The sequence below is a fragment of the Penicillium subrubescens genome, assembly GCF_028828155.1.
Source record: "Penicillium subrubescens strain IBT 31985 chromosome Unknown utg000014l_segment0_segment0, whole genome shotgun sequence".
NCBI classification, from domain to species: Eukaryota; Fungi; Ascomycota; class Eurotiomycetes; order Eurotiales; family Aspergillaceae; genus Penicillium; species Penicillium subrubescens.
In genome coordinates, this window is record NW_026643164.1 from 372497 (window position 1) to 387514 (window position 15018).

The following is a 15018-nucleotide window of genomic DNA, read 5'->3' on the forward strand; positions in this document are numbered from 1 at the left end:
AAAGTAAGCTTCTCCCCCACTCACCACGCATTTCCACGCAACACGGTGGAGCTTCGACCAATCACGGAGCCCCGTTATGACTTATTTTGCCTTTTGCCTTTTCCCCTGGACTTAGGACTACGGTACTCTCTCGTATACGGGTAAATTACATACAGCCATCTTCTGGTGGTCAACTTTCTTCGTGCCTCTCACTTTGTTCCTCTCAACCTTCAACATTCGCTCCTTTCTTCTTTGGCTTTAGCCCCCTTCCCCACCTGTCGCTCCTTATTATCGTCGATGATCCTCCCCTATTATTGTTATTATTATTCTCGTATTATTCTTACTACTTCGTCTCTCCTTCGACTTTAACCCTTTTTCATCATTGGGGCTGCCTCCATCCCGCTTGATCCTCCTCTCTTAACCGACGGGCACCATCTCTCTCCTAACCTAACCCAACTCGAGACTCTCCCTCATCATCATCATCTCTCTCTCTCTCTCTCTCTTCCTCAACCACTCCTACCTCCGATTATACACGCGCGCCCAAACGATCTCCACGGTCTTTGTCTACTAACGAACAACTGAACCGTGGCCTAACACAAAACCTCCCCTTTACGAGCCTCAAACGAACTCCCAGGAGATTGCTCTCCAGATCGACCTCTCTTCCCCCACGGCCCACGGAGGCCCGTGAGTCCCTCACGACACGACTTGACGAACCTGCCTTGTGTACACATTCAATTGTACAAACATATTCTCACCATTCAATTGGCGACATCGCATCCTTGTTGAGTTGACATTTCGACTGGCGCAGACCCAAAAAACCTCCCTCCTCTCCGACTCTCAACGCGACACCCCGTCGCAACTCACATCCACCATGCGGCGCGGTCTCATTATCTTCATACTGGTGAACCTGCTCATCCTCACCCTCTTGGTTCGCAGTGTTTCAACTCTGCTCTCCTTGTTGGTGGAAGATGCTGCCGCTGATGCCATTCACCGCGCGGAGCTGCCGTCTCCCAACTCCAGTCTGATCGAGACGAGACCTCAAATTATTCCCAAGATTATTCACCAGACATACAAGAACGAGACGATTCCCGAGGTGTGGCGTGAGGCCCAGCAGAGCTGCATTGACTTGCACCCGGATTATGAGTATATTGTACGTGGATACCACCGTTTTCAGCATAGGGATTGAAACTGCATATTGTTCACGCGAGAAGATTGTGTCGCTAACTTATCGCGCAGCTGTGGACCGACGAAAAGTCTCGCGACTTTATCACCGCCGAGTACCCCTGGTTCCTGGACACCTTTAACGGCTACAAGTACCCCATCCAGCGCGCAGACTCAATCCGCTACTTTGTTCTGGCGCATTACGGTGGTACCTATATCGATCTGGACGATGTACGTTCCCCAATCTTCCCTTGACTGTCTCAATTGAGCCAATTCTTACACATTCTAGGGATGCAACCGCCGTTTGGACCCCCTCCTCGCATACCCCGCCTGGGTTCGTCGCACCGTGCCAACTGGTATCTCCAACGACGCGATGGGCTCCGTACCCCAACATCCATTCTTTCTGCGTGTGATCGAGCTGCTGCAACAGTATGACCGCAAGTGGGTGCTTCCCTACATTACTGTGATGTACTCGACGGGTCCACTGTTCTTGTCGGTCATCTGGAAGGAGTACATGCAAGACAAGCCCAGCGAGTCCGGGCGTGTGCGGATTCTTATGCAGGACGAGTATAACAAGTTCTCGTGGAGCTTCTTTACGCATCACACAGGAAACAGCTGGCACGGCAAGGACGCGCATTTGATCTTCTGGGTATGACTATCAACCCCTCCATTTCCAATCACTGTCACTAATCTTCCTTCAGATGGGTCAACACTGGGTGTTACTCACTTTCTGCGGATTCATCCTCGCTGGTATCGTCGGAATCTGCCTGTGGTGGACATACGGCCGAATCATGCTCCTCGGCGCTAAGTACCGTTACCGATACACCAAGGTGCCCAGCATCATCAGCCCGCGACTTTCATCCTCTCCCACCCGTCGTGCTCGCCGTATGATGCCCACGCTGCTGCGCCGCGTGAGCTTCAAGGAAGACGAAGAGATCGGCGGGGCCACCGAGACCTCGTACGAGCTCGGTCGCCGCGACGACTGATTTGTCCTTGGATTTTCCTCTGCTCTGATTCCCAGTTGGCGTGCGATTTTTGTTTAGCTATCTCTTCTTCTTCCGACTGAACCACCCCGACCTGACGTCAACCAATGACGCGACTACCAACCCGACTGAACCCATCTATCACCTTGACCCGACTATTCTATTGTATTGATACGGCCTGGATTACGATCTGCATCATATCAGCATTACATACAATGCATTGTATAACCCTCGTTTTTCTGTCTTTCACGACCTGCTTTACCATGCTAGGCTTGGAGATGTTATCTCCTTGAGCAGGTCGACGCGTTCACTTTCCCAACATGATTGGGAATCTTTTTTTGGAGCGCATGCATAGTGTCCTGTCTTGGCTGTTCCACGGCGGGATCCGGGATTGCAAGCTCGAACCTGGAGCACTTGTTTTGATTCTCGTTTTGAACCGACATCTGATTGCTGAGTGCATGGGGATATATGCCGACCCGCCAATGAGCCAACCAGCACGATATACATGCAATGTGCATTCCAGCTGCGATCTCGAATCCTGGCGCTCGATCCCCAATCCCTCTCTTGCCGACTACCACTCGCGTCCCGGGTGTCTTCATCCCTTCTTCCCTCCCGTCTATTTATCGACTATCAATTTTTAAACCACACCCTAGATTTTTCACTTCTTGGGATTGAAGAAGGATGATGTATGCACTCGGGTCGAGAGTCGGGGGTTGAGTTCGGGTTTGGCATGGTTCTTGTGGACTCTGCACTTATGCTTGCACTTGCATTTGGATATGGACATGGATATGGACATTTGTGTGAATTGGATTTATCTCTGGTGAATAGTATCAAATTCAATCATCAATCCAATGACCTCAATACCACCTTGGAATAACCAGAACATGCTTTTTCGCTGTTTAGATGTAGTCAGAGTCTACTCAAAGATGAAACTTGATGGATGATGGAAGGTCGTTGATCTTATCTAGAGTGGATATCCCGAGACAAGTATTATTACTCTTCCCTATAATTACCGATAATCTATCACTACATATGGTAAGTACAGTAGGATCTCATAAGGTTGAAACCCACTATGACCAATGTTCAGTATCATCTTATTCGTCACAAGTTGACTGATATCCTAAATAATGAATACCTGACCTATCAGGAAAGACGATTGGAATGACCTTTAGAAAAACCCGTCAAAAAAAATCTTTCGAAAAACAAGAAGTGGAGGCATTTCTGGACCCAGATTTTTGAATATACCACTGTACACTGTTCACAGTAGGATGTAACGGTTTATTTCATCAAGGGCACCCACGAATCCCGATTCACTAGGCAGACGTTTCAGCGTTCCTGAAACGCGAACCCTAACCCTCCTACAAAAACCCCATCCATCAATAATAGTCCCTATTACATAGATGGTCCCTGCCTCCCTGACATATACGTACTCCAATCTCATATGATGTTCTTCAGCTTTTCACTGGATCGTAGATGAGTTCGTTATTTTCTTGTGTGGACAGGTAATGTGGTTGATTTACTAGTACGTCGCATCATCTGTCTTTTGGATGGAGTTTTAGTTCATACTGTGGTCTGGCTGGTAAATACTACCGCGTGGTGAGTGAGGATACAATAGTCCCTAATCAATGAAGCACTTTAGTTAGTAGGGAGGTTTAATTGTGTCATAGCGTGTACCAGAGCGGTGTATGTAGCATTCATACCTCCCCTCCGTGAGGATCTACCAGGGCTGGCATTCACATTCACAGTTCGCATTCCCCGCGATGGAGACACGACACGGCACGTCCAACCCCCCTCCTTCCTTCCATTTTCTCGCCACTCTTTAATTTGAATGTTTCCTAATTATTTCATTACTTGATTCTTTTCAGTGGTAGGTATGCCCTTGTTTCGAGTGTGGCATTTTATGGGGTGGTGGGTTTTACACTTGGAGGGTATATAGAGGGTTATATCCCTTCCTCTCCATTGATGTGGTCAGTGTGGACTGGTTTTATTCGAAGAGCGACAAACAAATACTCGTTGAACAAGTACATCGGTCTGATTCATTGTCTCTTTCATTTATTGTCACTGTCCTCCATTGTTTCTGTCTCTATCAACAAGAACAAAATCTATTCAACGACTTCAACAGCTATAACAAAAACCAACCACAACTACAACTATCAATTATCACAAACAAAAGCACCTCCAACTCAGACCACACAAAATGCACCTCCTCACCCCCCTAACCCTCCTTCTAGCCCTTGGAACAACAACCCTAGCCCACCCCCTCCACAGACCTACCCACAAAACCAAATCCAAAGCCGACATCACCATCACAGAATCCCAAATCCTGACAATCGCCCCAACATCCAACACATGCGACAATCCCCCGGCAGTGGGCGAATGCGCCACCGCAAAAACAGCCGCGACGTATACATCGCAATCTTTCGATAAATACGGTGTGACCAGCAAGGCTGAACAAGCTGCTGTGTTGAGTCTGATGGCGTTTGAGAGTTTGGATTTTAAGTATAATAAGAATCATTTTCCGGGTGTTGCGGGCCAGGGGAGTACGTATACACCTAAAAGTTTGATTAACGAGTACTTTGCTAACGCTATTCCAGCCCGAAACATGCAATCCCCAACCTTCAACAGCAAATACGCCTCCTCACTACCCTCACTAGCAGACAAACTACCCTCGGTAGCAAACTCCCCCGCCGACTTACTAGATCTGCTTCGCGCAAACGAGGCTTTTGATTTCGGTTCGGGTGCGTGGTTCCTCACGACGCAGTGCTCGGATGATGTGCGGAGTGCGTTGCAGAAGGGTGATGAGGCGGGGTGGGAGAGGTATATTATGGGCTGTGTGGGTACGAGTGTTACGGATGAGAGGAGGAGTTATTGGGAGAGGGCTGTTAAGGCTTTGAGTGTTTAAGGGGGTGGTTGGTAGATGAGTGATTGTATTTTCCAAGTTTGATATTGGAGTTTTGGGTGTATGTTGGAGCGGAGTCTTCGATATTGAGTTGGCGTTTACGGGGGTATGTTTTCTCTTACGATTTATGGGTTTCAGGAGCAATGCAGTTTTGACATTATCTTTCAATCAAGTCATTCCATGCGCTTGCATCAAGGATCTACTAGTAGACCCCTCCGTAATCCCAGAGAACACAAGGCCGTTCATCTTCCCACTAAGACCCTCTCGCATGTCTCGCATCGAGCACTGCAGCAATCACATTTTCCTTATTCCCCTCATGAACGACAAGAATCTTGAGGATAACCATTGCTTCATCAACGTCATCCTCATCCTTAGGGTTGAGACCAAAGCACTCCATGAACGTGATCCAGCCAGCGAAGGTCTTGATAATCTCCTGTTCTTTGGGAGTTAGGTCGGGCTCTATGAAAAGACAAATGGTCAGCATGGTTTGTGTGATCGCTGAAAGGAAGAAATGTCAAGGTTCGTACGGGGAGAGTCGGAACTCTGTTCAGTCATTTTGACCTACATGGGCTTGGAGTGGGAGCGAGGTTGGGTGTTGTTTCGTTGATAGGTTGTTGGCGTGTAGCTCGGTGCCGAGGGTTGGCAAAGGGTATCTCGTAGTGGAGGTTGCTTTGAGGATCAGTGAGATTGGTAACAAACCGTGTTTTGAGAAGAGGGAGAAAGAGGATGGAGAGAGTGGTTTGATTGATACTTGTATTGGTTTAGAGACTAGAGGAAAGCATCACACGGAAATTACTAGCTTGCTGGGGTATATAGAAGGAGGAACTTGAGGAAGGAAGAAACACATAGAACTGAAAGGGAATATGGGTGAACTTCGTACTTACTCTTGAACTACGCTCTTTCTTCGACTCTATGGTGCCTGATGTCTCGAAGTTTACAATATGAGAACAGAACTATGACTCGAACGTGCTTCATCACTATGCATGGAGATTTAATCTGCTGTGTTACAGAAGAAGTCATGGAAATATGTAGAAAGAACTCTGGACATATAGAAGGACTAAGGAATGATATCGTAAAATGATCCACTATCATTCATCTAGATGGGTCGAGCTGCTGCAGGTGTGGACCCGGAGAAGCTCGAACCCTGAAGCTTGGCATGGATTATGACAGTTGTGAGATTCAATGTATTACGGCCAAGTAGAAACACCCATTAATGATTGTGTTCCTGGCGGGCGTATATGAACGCCGAAAACAAAGGGTCTTAACGTGGATAGACTCGGAAAGGCATCATCAAAGTCTCTCCATAGTAAGGTATGTACCGTATTTCACAACTTTTATAGTCTATCCGCCAAAAACAATAAACAAGAAAAACTAGGTATATCAACTCATCAAACCATATCGTCATCATCAGAAAACCCACCCACCTACAATTCCTTTACAAAACACCCTTAGTACTAACGATATCACCCGCACCAACCTCACCCTCGACCCTCCGGGCCGTCGCAGCCCGAATCGCAACAGCCAACGCCTTGAACGCACTCTCCGCACGGTGGTGGTCATTATCACCGTAAGTGCAGCCAACATGCAGCGTGACATCCGCAGCCTGCGCGAAGCTCTGCAGACCGTGGGTGATCATCTCCGTGCTAAGATCACCAATCTTCTCACGCTTGAAGCCGAGGTTGATCACGGCCCAGGGACGGGAGGAGAGATCGATGACAGCCCAGGATAGGGCTTCGTCGAGGGGGCGTCACCGCGGCCGAAGCGGGCGAGGGATTGGCGGGCGCCGAGGGCTTTTGTGAATGCTGTGCCGAGGGCGAGGAAGGTATCTTCCGCTGTGTGGTGGTCGTCAACTAGAAAGAAGTTAATTAAAATGAACAGTATACAAAGAATTGTTGTTGTATTGTTGTAATTGGCATGCAAGAGTGGAGGGGAGGGGTGGTTGACTCACTGTACAAATCACCCTTAGCCCGCACGGCCAAACTCCAACCGCCGTGCTTAGCCAGCGCATGCAACATGTGATCCAAGAAGCCAATTCCAGTGCTAATCGTGATCTGCTGGGTAGGCGTGAACTGGGTAGCATGGGCGGCACCCTTGATAGGCACGATGCCCTTCTTTTCGGCCTCGGCCTCGGCGGGGTCTGTTGAGGGCGGGAAGTGCGACATCGGCTCGAAGGGTGGGAGGACGCCACCGTCTAGGGAGAGCGAGATTTGGATCTTGGTCTCGTTGGTGGACCGGGAGACGGTCGCGGTACGAGCGGGGAGAGGCATGATGACGATTCGTGTGTTGATGTTTGGGAATTGAGTGGAGGGAAGGGAATGAGTTTGTATTTAATATCCAGGTGATAATCGGAATTGTCTTTTATCGGAGTGGCTATCGGGATTATCGTTGATCCGGGGAACGGATGCTATTCGGTGATCGGGGTCGGGATCGGGGTTTGCTTTGATGTCAACTTTGAATTTATTCGAGAATCTGTCTGGCTGGTCCAGAGATTTCTTAACTCACTACTCATTGGACTCGCTGAAGCTCTGAGTGGCACTTACATTTTGTGCTGATCTCCTCGGTTGCCAATTCCCCCCCCCCATCGAAGCTATTGGGAGTTCTCTTTACTCCGCACCGTGCCGAGAGCTCAAGCTCCAACATATTGAATTGCCTGTTGAGCAAGAATCTTGCAGCTCGCAATCATTCTACTATACCCTCACCTCCAACATGCCACCACCACCCAGCCAAAGGGCCGACATTGAGCCCCCAGAAGAGATCACCTCCGAAGCCGCCATTGGATTTGCGACGGGCGTATTCCGCGTATGTTCCCACCACCCTTGCTAGATCCCGCCTCTCACCTTGAAACTACTACTCACATCTACTCATATCTAGTTCGGCTCCGTCTCCATCCTAGCCCATATGATCATGAGCCTCCCCCACCCCTTCACCTTCACCGCACCAACACCCCCCACGACACAATCCCAATCCCCATCCCAACCCCGTCCACGCCCATCACCATTCTCCCGCGAATACCTGCGCTCCCGCCTCTTCTACAGGCCCATTGAAGGCTTCTCAGAGTGGCTCTCCCCGGCATCCCGGGTATACCGTGGCCTGACACCGCAGTTCAAGGTGTTTTTGCAGATTGCTGCGATGACCCTTGGAGGTTGTATTTGGGCTGAGAGACGGGTGAATGAGTATATTGAGGTTATGAGAAGGGTGAAGCGGGCGGAGAGACTACAGGCACAGTGGGAGGAGAGATCTCGTCGGTAGTTTTGGATTGGGGTGTTATGAAGGATTGAAAAGTAGTGACTGTTGGGCGAGACGAATTGAGGCCGCATGGCGCGGATGAATATCACATAACGGCCTTGAAAATGGGCTAAAATGGGTTAGATTAATGCCGATCTCGTCAGGGGATGATTGAATAAAAGGAAAGAAAGAAGCAATTACTCGTCACCACGAGCAGGGAGATTTGCTTTTGCTTTTTTGAATGTTGATGATATGACGTCAATTATCATGACTCGAGTACAGTACATACATACGTACAACCCAAGACCAACTCCAGTTCCAGCGAATGCAGATCTCCGGGGAAACCAAACCAGTCCCAGGGTTGTTAGTTTATGACTACAGTATGTAATTATTGGGATCCCCTTTCGTGGGCCCTGGGGACATCAGACTCGCCCTTGAAAGCATCCATCGTGGTGCGTAAGTGGGCGATCCTGGTGGATCCCCGGAGATCGAGTTACATGGAGTACCGTAGTAGTACTGTAGGGGGGAAATTAAGATGTCCTTGGGTATGATTGCATATGAAATTGTGATTGGGATTATCCAGTACTTGTCGATCAATTCAATGATTGTCCTGTATGAACTATGAAGAACTATCCTTGTATAATCCATAGACTGGGATAGTGCTTATATTAGTGTTTAGATGTGCATACTATCAGCAACTACGGAGTATACATCCCGACTTTACTAGCTAGTGCAGGATTTCCCAGTGGTTCCTGCGGGATGACCAGCCAGTCAAGAACCCTGTCGCTTGGAAGTGGACAAGACAGGATCAGTTGATAGGCGCCTTTAAATCGGCCCAGCCGATGGAGGGTGGAGTCCGCCTCTTCTTACGTGGCTTGAGGCTGGGGTGGTATCTCCCAATGGTGAATGGCTCGCATGCGGATGCAATTCGACATATCGCGGATGCATGTCTTAGCAGATGGCGGTGGGCGTTGAGCACGAGGGAATGTTGTTAATAACTTAATGGGGTTGAAGGGGTGGTGACAGGCTAGGTTCGAGAATAATCTATGGGGATTGTTGAAGTTTTACTCTTCTAGGTATAGTATTGGTACTATAATTGGGCTATATTGTTCCAGGCAGTAGTATCAAACCTAGACTTGAAGAAAAGGCAAATCGGAAAGAAGAAAAGAAAGTACGAGGAAATAGAAATCTGGACTACAGCTAGTTAGTTTTACTTTAGTTCCTCCTGCAAAGAAAAAAACAAACGCGAAAGCGACCGAAAGCGACCGGAAAGCTGAAACACGATGGAGCGAGATGGACAGACCCAAACGTTTAAACTGCATCCGTCCATTCCTCACCTCCTTTTCCACTTCGATGGACTGTACCTACGTTCTTTTTTTCTTTCGTTCTCCTCCTCTCGTTGCCGAACTCAGTCACTAACTCTTTGGCAACTGTTCGCGTCCAAGCGTTCGGATCCTTGTTCATCCTGGTTCATCGGCAACGATTAACATCCACCAACCGCTTATCCTTCCCTCTCCCCCGCTCCAATTATCGTCGGTTCTCGGTCCCTTTCGAATTGCAAGCCCTCCTTCATTTGATCGGCATCCCTCTGACCTCATCTTCGGTCGGATTAGCTTTCGACTGCTTGACGCAAGAGTTCAACAGAAAAACAGCTGCATTGGACTGGTCGGACTGAAATCACCGCCCTTGGGGAGCTCAGTTCATTTTTTTTCTTTCTCTCCGGATTCCCCCATTCCGGTCCTCTTAAGCTCTCCTCTCCTCTTCGACCTGGTGCAACCATCATCAACCCACACATCACCACCTGCTTTCCCCCCTCCCTACCAACCTCGCCACATTGTTGACAGGTGCCATACGTCTGTGGACATTTCAGTTTCCACATCGACTCTTATATTCCCCGTGAGCCGCATTGGGTGAAAGCTCCCCTGGTCAATCACTAGATCTCGCCCCCAAACCCAATTGCTTCTCATGGCGCCGTGAAGGTCAAATGTACGTGCCTGACCTTGTTACCACCCCGGTCTCCTCCCCCTCTTTTCAATCCCACCTTCCCCGACTCTCCTGCAAGCTGGCCGAGCTCTGGATGCTCTAGCTATGGCCATTGAATTGCAATTCTAACTAGTCCAACTTCCAGTGAGAACGACGTTGGGGTCGTCAATGAGATACAGCTTGTTTTTCCTACCAACTCTTTGCGACGCAGATCTCCATCTTCGACGCTCACGCTCGCTTCAATAACAATCTACCTCATCCTCCCAACCTCTCTCTCCTTCAATTCCTCAATTCCTCACACAGCCACTTTTTCCACCTTCGACCATGGCCGAACTTATCATCAACAAAAAGGAACGAAGAAAAAGCCTCAGCGTCTTCAGTCCATCATCCTCCGCAGTTACGCCGCTTCGACCCCCTCTTCATGACCGTACCCCCTCCGATGATTTCCCCGCACGAGAGAAGAAAGCGCGTCGCAATTCGGGCTTCTTTGGCCGGTCCCAAAGTCCCAACCGATGGGCCAGTGGAGGGAATGTCCTCCGTCGGCCGGGCACGGCGGGCTCGGACACCGCCGCCTTGTCGGCTGCCATGTCTGCACCCGCACCACCTCTGGAAACGGCACGACCACGGCCAAAATCATTGCAGAAGAAACGAAACTCCGTATTTGGCTCATTAAAGTCGATGCACGCGGGCGAAGATGACGTTCTCCTCAGCGCCTCCATTGCAGCCATGGGTGATGAACCGCAGAGCGCAACCAGTCCCCGAAATGGGATCTGGTCATCTGCGATTCTACATTACGGCGAAATCCAGACAATGGGTGGTATGTGGAAGCGGAAAAGCCAGTACCTCGTTCTTACGGACACGCATCTGGTTCGGTTCAAGAACCAGGCCAAGGCTGCCGATGCCTTTCCATCGATTCCGCATTCTTACAATGGCCGGACTCCGGCGTCGCACCGCCAATCTGTGGCCTCTATCAGTTCAATGCAGGACATGCAGCTGATGGTTTCGACTGAGGCATCTGCTGGTATTCCACTAAACAGTATTATCGCAGTGTACATGCTAGAAGATGGACGACTATCCCCGACCGTTGAAGTGGCATATCTCGACGAACGCACCCACAAAGCCGCACTAATCCAAATGCAGACCGCCGATCTTCAAGAATTGAATCTCTGGATGGTTGGAATTCGTCAGGCGGCGCAAATGGCCCGGTCAAATGATCCCCTCCCGTTCGATCGGGGCTCCGTCGAGTACGTGACCAGGATGTTGGAACACGAACGAGATTACGATCCGGTCGCCTTCCGGATGTTCCGCGTCATACAGATTGCATCGAGCAAGTCTCCCACTCGTTCGTCCTCGGACGACCTGACGAAATTGTCGCCCACGGGCTGCTACCTGGCCATTGGTTTACACAAGGTTCATCTGGTCCCGATGCAAAAGGCAGCCCATCGGTCCTCGGTGGTGTCCCTGTCCGACCTGGAGACGGGTGCATCCTTCGGTCTCATGAATTTGACAGGTCTTTCTATGGAGTACGGCGATGATAGTCTCCATCTAACTTTCCGGTAAGTGAAACTCCCGCGTGGATTCTTGTGTTGGAAAGATCAACCGCTGAGACATACCTCGTTTCAGGGTCCCACTTCGAAAATCATTCAACGTGTTCCTGGCCTCCGTTCATTCGGTGGAAGTGGCCTGTTGGATCCGACAGCATACCGAGTTCCTGCGCCCGCTGTGGACAAGACAGCCGTACGACTTTGTGGTTCCACGGGAATTGCAGAATGATGAGAATTTCCCACCCGTCACTCTGGACGAAGATTATGGCTGCTTTGATCGAACTTTGGTTGCTTATTCTGCGAGTTACGATGTGGATACATCTAACATTCGATATACAATTGACCTGGAATGCGAGGATGCCCCGTGTTTCCGTCTTCTGCGGCCGGCGTCTACGACAAATTCACGGTACAGCGCCTTGGAATTGATTGCGGTTATGCGTGCGCTTCGATACAACGAGTCATTTCGGTCGATTTCATTCCGCGGTATCAATCTAGACGCTCTACAGGGCTTGCGAGATGTCCACGGTGTGGATGTCGACGTACACCTCGACCGATCAGGATGTCTTGTACATATCCCAGGTCAAGCAAACTTGACCGTCCTGTCGCAAGAGGTGCGCGCATTGGCATTGAAGAGTAAATGGCTGCGCAGACTCGACTTTGCATACTGCCTAACCCGGACACCCACTTTGGATAAGGGCAGCCGGGATCCTGGCTGTGGAATCCCTGAGGCCATTTTCCCTGTTTGTCGTCGGGAATTGACTAGTGTGGATTGGGTTGTGCTGAATGGGATCAAACTTGGAGAGTCGGATCTGGATTATCTGGTGGACGCAGCGTCGCAGAAACGGAGTCACCTGCGGGCATTGGAAGTTGGTGACTGTGGTTTGTCCGTGCACGATCTGGATCTTGTGTTGTCTACACTGGTGGCACAGGAAAATACCCTCGAGGTCATCAACATCTCGGGAGTACAGGGTCGGTTAAGCCCGGACGTTCTCCAACAGTATATCGGATACTTTGGCCAGATTCGAAAGATCAATCTCTCCCGCATCTCGCGCACCTCAGGCACCGAGCCGCTGATCACCGCAGAAATGCTGTTCAATTGGGAACTCGAGGAGTTAGTTTTGAGTCGCACGGCTGTTAATCGCGAGACCGTGGACTCCATCGCGACGTATTTGGCTAGTGACCGCTCACGTAACCTGCGCATGCTTCGTCTGGATCAGTGTGGTTTAAGTGGAGAAGACGTTGCCATGTTTATGCACTCGATGTCCCTTGCACCAGACTCGCCGCGGAGCTTGCACTTGCATGTCAACGAGAACCGCCTAGACAACGGCTGCTCTTTCCTTTTCGACGCTATCGGCAAAAATATGACCCCCTCGCATCTGTCCATGCAGATGATCGATTTCAAGAAAGAGGAGCATTTCCGACTGCTTGTTGATTCACTTCGCAAAAACCGTACCCTGCGATATCTGGATATCTCCAAGGCTTCCCTGCCGTATGACGCAGGCCCAGAGACCTGTCGTATGCTGCAGCTGATGTTTGAAGAGAACGAGACCCTGGAGGCTCTTGATATCAGTGGAGAAAGTGCACATCTTGATGTTGCTCGGTTTGGAATCGGTCTTAATCTCGCCCTGACTGGTTTAAAGAAGAACAAGTCTCTGAAGGTGTTGCGAATCGAGCATCAGAAGCTTGGTCTTCAAGGTGCGAATACGCTGGCCTCCGTTCTAGAGGAGAATAATTCGCTTCGTGAAGTGCACTGCGAGAATAACGATATCAACCTGCAATCTTTTACCGTGTTGGTCAATGGGTTGCAATGCAACCGCACTCTGCTTAGTCTTTCTTGCATGGACCGTGACAGGGTTCTCTCGCTGGATAAGGTTCGCCGGGAGGTTGACAATGTTCGCTTGGATACGAGTAATGTCCAACCTTCTACAGCAACTTCCATTCGTCGCTCTCTGCACGCCGCGATGGGTGTTCGTTCTGGCACTGCCAGCAATCGACTCAGCAAGCACATGCCAGCGAACGTTCCAGTTTCCCCTTCTCCAGAATCTGTCCCATTCGTCAGCCAAAACGTGGATCTAGTGCTACAATCCCTGCAGCACAAGTGGGATGTAGAAGTCTCTCGTCTGCAACGCTATCTCCTTCGCAACTACAACATCGCCAACGGCATCGAAGACGAAACAATCGACGATTCCGCCAGCGACGGCCGCCCCGCCACAGCAGCAAGCCTAGGCACAATGCTCGAAAACCTCAAATTCGAAGTCGCCGTCTCAGCAGATGAAATCCACGCCTCCCCACCCGACACAACATCTTCCCCCCAACTCTCCAGAACAACAACCCTCGACACCCAACCCGTCCAAATAAACATTGAACCAAAAACAAACCGGAAAACAAGCTCCTCAAACCTCCGCCTCCAAACATCTCGCGCCTCGCAAATCCTCCCGCCAGAATACGGCTCATCCAGTCCATCAGCAGCGCGGCTAGCTGTCCCCGTCCCGGCCGTGCCGGCCGCAGTCACGAAGGCGAACAGTGTTCGCAGCGCGCGCAGTTCGAGTACGGTGTCTACGGGGACTGGTAGTGGGCGGAGTACTTATGGTATGGCTTCGTCGACGCTGAGGGGGTTTTTGACGGGGAGTGCGTTGAAGGATAAGAGGCGTGTTGATGCTATGCGTCCGGTTTGTGTGTCGACTTCGAATGATAAACCACCGCAATTGGATTGGGCGCCGCCGAAGTTGGATTTGCAGGAGCTTCGATAGTTTGCTTCAATTTGGTCGGGCAGTGTTTTCTTGGTGCGTGACATGAAGAGGGTTCCGATTGCACCACCCTCGCCTCTATCTTCTTCTCATCTGCATTTCTCGACTGCAGAACAAAGCCAGCAAGCTGGCCCTGATACCCCCATCATATCCACTGGCGTTTTACTTAATCCCCGTCATGCCTGTTCCACTCTACATTTACACTATTTCTTTCTCGGGGGATACTGATTACACGACCCCTCCATCTATCCTGGTCACTTTACCACACATATTCAATGTGGTCACATAGGCACAGTGTGCCCTGGCGTTTGGCATCCGCAGCGACGGCGTTTTGGAAAATGGCGCTCTTTCTTCACTTCTTTCTGCTTGGTCTTTTCCTTTTCCTGTTTCTTTCATCTCTATCCTTCTCGAGCTGCGATGGGAGTCTTTCTTCAGCGATGTTGACATGTGACCCGTGATCTATATACATAACGGTCAAGTTCTTTTGATGACGTTTT

At 50.0% G+C, this 15018-nt stretch overlaps 6 protein-coding genes across 6 annotated transcripts; 4 read left to right on the top strand and 2 right to left on the bottom strand.

Annotated features, from left to right (window-relative positions):
* Positions 1 to 850: 850 nt before the first annotated feature.
* Positions 851 to 2126, top strand: N7473_013360 (glycosyltransferase family 32 protein; the record flags this gene model as incomplete). The annotated part of the gene is made up of 4 exons (XM_057159299.1): positions 851 to 1129; positions 1216 to 1371; positions 1430 to 1789; positions 1842 to 2126. The coding sequence occupies 4 exons, from the start codon at positions 851 to 853 to the stop codon at positions 2124 to 2126; spliced, it is 1080 nt and encodes a 359-aa protein (XP_057002035.1).
* A 2194-nt stretch (positions 2127 to 4320) lies between these two features.
* N7473_013361 (uncharacterized protein) lies at positions 4321 to 5025 on the top strand (the record flags this gene model as incomplete). The annotated part of the gene is made up of 2 exons (XM_057159300.1): positions 4321 to 4663; positions 4718 to 5025. The coding sequence occupies 2 exons, from the start codon at positions 4321 to 4323 to the stop codon at positions 5023 to 5025; spliced, it is 651 nt and encodes a 216-aa protein (XP_057002036.1).
* A 250-nt stretch (positions 5026 to 5275) lies between these two features.
* On the bottom strand, positions 5276 to 5577 carry N7473_013362 (uncharacterized protein; the record flags this gene model as incomplete). Its single annotated transcript, XM_057159301.1, has 2 exons — positions 5276 to 5481; positions 5550 to 5577. The coding sequence occupies 2 exons, from the start codon at positions 5575 to 5577 to the stop codon at positions 5276 to 5278; spliced, it is 234 nt and encodes a 77-aa protein (XP_057002037.1).
* An 880-nt stretch (positions 5578 to 6457) lies between these two features.
* On the bottom strand, positions 6458 to 7289 carry his3 (imidazoleglycerol-phosphate dehydratase HIS3; the record flags this gene model as incomplete). Its single annotated transcript, XM_057159302.1, has 3 exons — positions 6458 to 6665; positions 6710 to 6872; positions 6971 to 7289. 3 exons carry the CDS (start codon positions 7287 to 7289, stop codon positions 6458 to 6460), a joined length of 690 nt encoding a protein of 229 aa, XP_057002038.1.
* A 195-nt stretch (positions 7290 to 7484) lies between these two features.
* On the top strand, positions 7485 to 8846 carry N7473_013364 (uncharacterized protein). Its single transcript, XM_057159303.1, has 2 exons — positions 7485 to 7821; positions 7894 to 8846. Exons 1-2 carry the CDS (start codon positions 7729 to 7731, stop codon positions 8269 to 8271), a joined length of 471 nt encoding a protein of 156 aa, XP_057002039.1. The 5' UTR covers positions 7485 to 7728; the 3' UTR covers positions 8272 to 8846.
* A 1708-nt stretch (positions 8847 to 10554) lies between these two features.
* On the top strand, positions 10555 to 14524 carry N7473_013365 (uncharacterized protein; the record flags this gene model as incomplete). The annotated part of the gene is made up of 2 exons (XM_057159304.1): positions 10555 to 11786; positions 11854 to 14524. 2 exons carry the CDS (start codon positions 10555 to 10557, stop codon positions 14522 to 14524), a joined length of 3903 nt encoding a protein of 1300 aa, XP_057002040.1.
* Positions 14525 to 15018: the final 494 nt, after the last annotated feature.